The sequence below is a fragment of the Macadamia integrifolia genome, chromosome 1, assembly GCF_013358625.1.
Source record: "Macadamia integrifolia cultivar HAES 741 chromosome 1, SCU_Mint_v3, whole genome shotgun sequence".
Lineage (NCBI taxonomy): Eukaryota > Viridiplantae > Streptophyta > Magnoliopsida > Proteales > Proteaceae > Macadamia > Macadamia integrifolia.
The window spans coordinates 25,549,279-25,555,300 of NC_056557.1; the positions used below are offsets into that span (position 1 = coordinate 25,549,279).

A 6,022-nucleotide genomic window follows, 5' to 3' on the forward strand; every position below is an offset into this window, starting at 1 on the left:
CTAAAAATGAAAATGGAGGGGAAAGAACTACATTCTTAAACTCAATACATTACAATTGTCTTAACGTGTATTATACAAGAGGTGTGCCGAGGGAGAAGATGAAGGAGATGACTTGTTTAAAACACAGATATCAGTGGGGCAGCTGCTGGACGAACGTTGGGTATTACTTGTATCACATTCTGTAGAAACATGCGATGATGTAATCGAGAATTTATTCATGTTGAATGGAGAGAAGAAATAGGCACCCTCCGATATGGAAGAATAGGCAATGGAGAGTCAAATTTGAGAACATTAATAGCTTGCCCAATAGAAGGTCGAAGATCGTAATCTTGTTGAGCACACCACAGCCCTACAACAATCATGCACTCTAATTCTTGTTTGTCAGAATCCATAGATAGACGTGGGTCAGCCGCTTCGAGATGCTTTTGACTTCCATAGAGCTCCCAAACCCATCCTACCAAACCTACTTCACTTGGGTTAGCCTTTCTCTCAACAGGTTTTCTCCCACAAGCAATTTCTAAGAGAACAATGCCAAAGCTATACACATCAGATTCTTTGCTAGCCTTCCCAGTAAGAACATATTCAGGTGCCATGTATCCCATGGTTCCAGCTACATTGGTTGTTTGTGCCCCTTTCTCCCCTTTCTCCCCTTCCACAAGCCTTCCTCCCATGGCACTAGCTACATTAGTTGCTTGTGACCCCCTCTCATTATCCACAAGCCTAGCCAGACCAAAATCCCCTAGTTTAGCATTGAAGTTGGAATCTAGAATTACATTGCTGGATTTAATATCCCTGTGGATGATACATTGATCCCACCCTTCATGCAAATACTGTAATGCAGAGGCTAAGTCAAGAGCTATCTTGTATCTCAACTCCCATGTCAAGGAACTCCTTTTTCGAAATAGATGGGAATCAAGGCTTCCATTGGGCATGAACTCATACACAAGAAGTAGCTCTTTCCGTTGGTGGCACCAACCAACAAGGTGCACGAGGTTCCTATGCCGCAATCTACTAATGATCTTCACCTCCGATGAATACTCCTTTATCCCTTGTCTAGACCCTTTAGAGATCCTTTTCACAGCAACATCCATGTTGAGATCACTCATGAAGCCTCTATAAACGCCTCCAAATCCTCCCTCTCCCAGCTTTTGTTTCTCATCAAAGTTCCTAGTTGCTCTAGATAATTCAGCATACGAGAACTCCCTAGGTCCCGTGGGCACATCTAAGACCACATCATCATCTGCTTTATTTTCTCGATTCTTTCTCCACTTGAAAAACCAAAACAAACCCAAGACTGTAATCATGATCATGGCAGCTCCGCCCACTGCGATTCCTATCTTTTTTTTCATGGATATGCCCCCTTGTTGGGTGCTTGTGCGTACACCTTCATTGGTCCCCCATGCTGGTGTGGGCGCGGGTGCGGGCGCGGGTGCAGGCGCAGGGGCCACACCTCCTTCATTCGAATTATCAATTTCCAAACTCGAGCTGAAGTCCCAGGAGTTGAGCTGATGTAGCTCGGAGGCATATCCATTGGCTGCAGAAAACCCAATAGTGACCTCTTCTGGAAGATATTCCCTCAGATCAACAATATGGTTAAGGCTACAGATCTCACCAGAAACAGATTGATTAGAACAAGTCAATATAACACTCAAGTTATGGGAACTTGAATCATAAGTAACCGTAACCTCCCAAGGGATACCATTATTTCTCATAAAATTCCAAAGACTACTATTGCATGAGCTATGGTTTACAGATACGATGGAATAGATGTCGATACCTATCTGATTGGAATCTGGGTCCCAATAATTCTGACATGTATCGAATTCCACTGCAACGATGGACCTATTCGTTGGGGTATTGTCTACAGGTTGGTTGCAGAAAAGACCAAGGCCACCACCACCAAATCCACCACCTCCAAAATAACCGTCGATTTCAAAACCATAGTGAGCAAGGAAGAAAGTAAGTCCATCTCCAATGGTGTTGGTGTATATGGTATTCTTTAGAGTGAAGGAGAAATGGGTGGTGAAGTTGGTTAGGTTTCCCGTCTTCTTGTCCCAGAGATGAACTGGATCATTATACAAAACTCCTCCCTGAGTACCAATACTGGATTTGTCCCCTTTGTTTCGTGTGAGGTCAATGATTGTATCAGAGACTGTTGCATCTAGCTGGGGCTTGATGTAAATATTAATTAGTGAATTATTGAAACTGGGAAAGTTGAAGCTCAATGATGTTGCAGGAAGGACTAAAAGCAAGAAATGTAATGACCTGAAAGAGAATGAAATTAACCTTTGTAGATTGAAGATGCCAATTCCCAGATGATATACGACCCATGATTTCGATTTAGGTTTGAAGCTGAAGCTTGGATCCACAACTCTCTGAGCCACTCCTCTTCGAACTTGGATGCCAATTCATTTATCAGGATTCTAGTTGCAAAGACTTGTGGAAACCAGATCAACATATTCCTTTCTCTTCCTAGCTGTCAGGATAGAGACCCAGAGAGAAAAGAAAGAAAAATTAAAGGGCTAATTCAAACATCCAACATGGTTGCATGTCCTAATTCTTTTTCTTAGTCTAAAATATAGAATGAGACTACAACGTGACCACGACAAGAGAAAGGTCAAAGCCGCTGAAACTGGAAAAGTTGAAGCTCAATGGTGCCGCAGGATGAATAAAAAGAAGAAACATTCTTGTTACCAAGGAAGCGTGAAGAAGCTACCCCTACTTATAGAATTCAGCATTGACATTTTATTATGGTGGAATAGAACTCGGCGTTGACAAATGCCGTGTGAAATGAGTTTGGACAAAGTCGTCGTACCAGAAACCCTCTCTGATACGATCGTCTCCGTGAACGGCGGGATAACGGATCACAAGCTACTTCGAGGGTAGCTACCTCCTAGAAGAACAGAGAAGAGAGAAAGGATTTTTGTATATTCATTCCCCCCTTACATCATGTCTTACTGTATATATAATATCCTAACAATGGTCTACCCTTCAACAGAAAAATGGAATATTCCCTAAGATGCTCTTCATGAGGTTTGCATGTTTCTCCTTGCCAAGTGGGGTGCTGTCGTGGCAAAAGTGTTACTTATCAACTCCTCCATGTCATGCTGAGTCGTAACATTGCCATCTTCTTCCAAAAGAACCTTGTCCTCAAGGTTCGAGTGGGGCGACGATGAAGAACGTAATGTCTTCCCATTAAGCCTCTTCCAAGGTAAACCACCGCAGTGGACTAGAACATGTCTTACCTCGCAATCCCGTTGCTTGAGGCAACTTTTTGCCATGGCCGATAAGTCTAGTTTACACGCGACCTTGCCCACATTGTCTGAGGCTTGCAAGGGACTGAAGATGTAGTAGAACTGGTTCAACCATATTGATGTCAAGATGAAACAGAGTTCAACAAACACAGCTCCAAAGGGAAGTATTCCTCCAATAAGAATAGAAAAGGCTGGTTTCATGTACCAGGCCTTCTTTGTTATCTCTATTGGGATCTTATTTATCTCCGTTGGGTCCTTAATAGCTGGGCTTTTGAAACCCAAATAGTTACCCATAAAAACCAATGGTACTGATATACCCAACCATAAGAATGCAAGAGCAAACATGGTACCAAAGGGCAACGCACCAAAAAACTGCTCTCCCCATATGAGTGCATTCAACGCAAACAAGATTGCAAAGAGTATACCATGAAAAATGAATGTAGCTTTCAAAGTATTTCTCTTCCATTTTGCTCCCTTGAACACCTTGTACCAATGAGCTGAATAACCTGCAATTAAACCCATAAAAACCCACAAGAGAACCGTGGTAGTCTTAAGCCGCCTTCGGTTTAAAGGTGATAGGAAACCCAGTAATGCAAAACTTATTGGAACAAGTGTCATTCCAAAAATCTGGACCCATGTTCCAACATAGAAACAAAGTAAACCAGAATTGACAGGGGGCCTGAAAACATTTCCATGGACAAGCTCCCACCCTGCCGTTTCCTCTTGGGCTTCATCCTTGGTCTCCGACTGACTATAGTTGGCGATATCTCTACAAAGAGTTCTTATATCATAAAAGAACAGGAAAATCATCAGAAAATTGATAATGGAGAACCAATGGATTTGATCATCATTCATAAGGAGATAGGTGTCCCAATGAGTTGCCCACTTGAATTCACTAAGCTTGAAAGAAACATCATGTGTAAATACCATCTTCTTACCTTTAATTATATTTTTGGTGTCTCTTACCAAATGAGTGATGCTGATTGGAGCAACCTCAAAGCCAACCGTGCAAGCAGAAGCAGTCTCAAGGTTCTTGTGATACATGACTTTGAAGCCTGAGTGATTATTGATAAAATATTTCTCAACTTTTCTCCCAACATAGGATCCCTTGAATCCAACACAAAAACCATTTGCATGAGTTGTTAGCTGGCTTACATCCCTTCTTTGACGAGGCACTTGAAGATCATTTCTTAAAATTTCAGGGAGGTTTCTCTCAATCCCTTTGCTGTTGCAATCACTATTGCCAACCAAAACGTTGATATTGGGAGCGGGTTCAATAACAAGACCAAGGCATTGGGCGGCCCGGCCTTGGACAAAGTCAACGCTGCCACCATTGATCTGAACTTGCATCGGAGTTCCAACGATAGTCTGTGACAACCACAAGGTCGAAGGGGAAGAGTGGCCAGACATGGCATGATACAAAATCAAGACGACCGAAATGAAAGGTTCGACATATGTTGATGAATCTTCATCCAATAGATCCACAGTTGGGGAATCACCCTCATACAGAAGCAAAAATAGCTGGCGAGATTTACATCTGTGGCCAGGGGAGGAGTCTTCACCCAACAAATTTGTAGTTAGGGCATCATCCTCGTATACAAGCAAAAACAGTTGGCGAGGCTTACATTTGTGGCCAGCGGCGAGTTTTTCACCATCATTGTAGCATAGGCCTTTCTCTCGATAGGGATGCATCTCTATTGAAGTCGGATATTGGATCGTGATCCATGAATTAAAAGGGGGAAGTGTTAGGACTCCCTATGGATTTGAGTTTGAAACCCTATTGAGGAAACCCCATAGGAAAAACAAGAACATGAATCTAATAAAATTATGGAGGATCGATTGTACCTTTCACCTAGTATGCTGAAGATGATTGATGTTGGTCACTCCCACTTTCGCTCTCTTGGCTTGGCTATGGATCTTCTACAGCCCCTTAAACCTCTGTTCTCTCACTTTAGTGGTAAAGTGGGGAAGAGTGAATAATGACTGTAGGGACCCAAAACCTAGTATTTATAATACTGTCCTGCACTCAAAACCCTAAACCACAATGGGTTGAGCCAGCATATCCCTAAGCTTGAGAGTGGACCGAACCGGTTCATGCAATTTGACTCTTACCCATTTAATCAACCCGAATAATTAATTTAGCCCATAAATCCAACAGGAAGTGGTGGTCGAGGTATGGTGTGTATGCTGGTTTGGAGCACAGGGCGACCGACTTCGAGGGATTTCGGGATCCGAGGATAAGATTGGGTGTCTGTGGATGGTGGAAGTGCTAGTGAAAGGAGAAATGGTGCTTGAGGTACGGTGGGTATGCCGGTTCGGAGCGCAGGGCGACTGACCTCAAGGAATTTCTCTTCCTGGTGATGGACGAGACCAACTGCTTGAGACATAGAACTTGATTGGAGAGCCAATACCTCACTAAGGATGTCGGATCGAGGTCTAGAAATGAAATGACTACTTAAAATTGGTGGAAACAAGTTTTCTGAAGCTTCAATTCGAGATTGTTGGTCTAAGAGTAAGGCCGACTGTGTGGGTTTGGGAAGAGTGTCCTGAGGATCCTTGAACTTGGAAATCCCAAAGCGACTCTCCAAAGCTTGAGTGAAATTTGGCCAGGTAGTGAATTGAGTGACACGAAGCACCCCTTGAAACCACCAAAGGGCAGGGCCATCCATATGGAAAGAAGAAATCAGAAGGCGCTGATCGTCGGCGACACCATGGCAATCGAAGAAGTGTTCGGCCTTGAAGATCCATCCGATCGGATCTGTACCATT

At 43.2% G+C, this 6,022-nt stretch overlaps 2 protein-coding genes across 2 annotated transcripts; both read right to left on the bottom strand.

Moving 5' to 3' along the window:
• Positions 1-89: 89 nt before the first annotated feature.
• Positions 90-2,458, bottom strand: LOC122072363 (L-type lectin-domain containing receptor kinase IX.1-like). Its single transcript, XM_042636922.1, has 2 exons — positions 2,287-2,458; positions 90-2,242 (listed from the first exon to the last, which is right to left on the bottom strand). Exons 1-2 carry the CDS (start codon positions 2,456-2,458, stop codon positions 216-218), a joined length of 2,199 nt encoding a protein of 732 aa, XP_042492856.1. The 3' UTR covers positions 90-215.
• Positions 2,459-3,026: 568 nt separating this feature from the next.
• On the bottom strand, positions 3,027-4,946 carry LOC122072379 (transmembrane 9 superfamily member 7-like). The gene has a single exon (XM_042636923.1). The coding sequence runs from the start codon at positions 4,944-4,946 to the stop codon at positions 3,027-3,029; it is 1,920 nt and encodes a 639-aa protein (XP_042492857.1).
• Positions 4,947-6,022: the final 1,076 nt, after the last annotated feature.

Bases quoted from the DNA above. Each gene is read 5' to 3' on its own strand.
- LOC122072363 (XM_042636922.1), bottom strand. From the start codon at position 2,458: ATGTTGATCTGGTTTCCACAAGTCTTTGCAACTAGAATCCTGATAAAT. The intron at 2,243-2,286 runs GTTAATTTCATT...TCTTGCTTTTAG, and splicing joins GGCATCTTCAATCTACAAAG to TCCTTCCTGCAACATCATTG.
- LOC122072379 (XM_042636923.1), bottom strand. From the start codon at position 4,946: ATGCATCCCTATCGAGAGAAAGGCCTATGCTACAATGATGGTGAAAAA.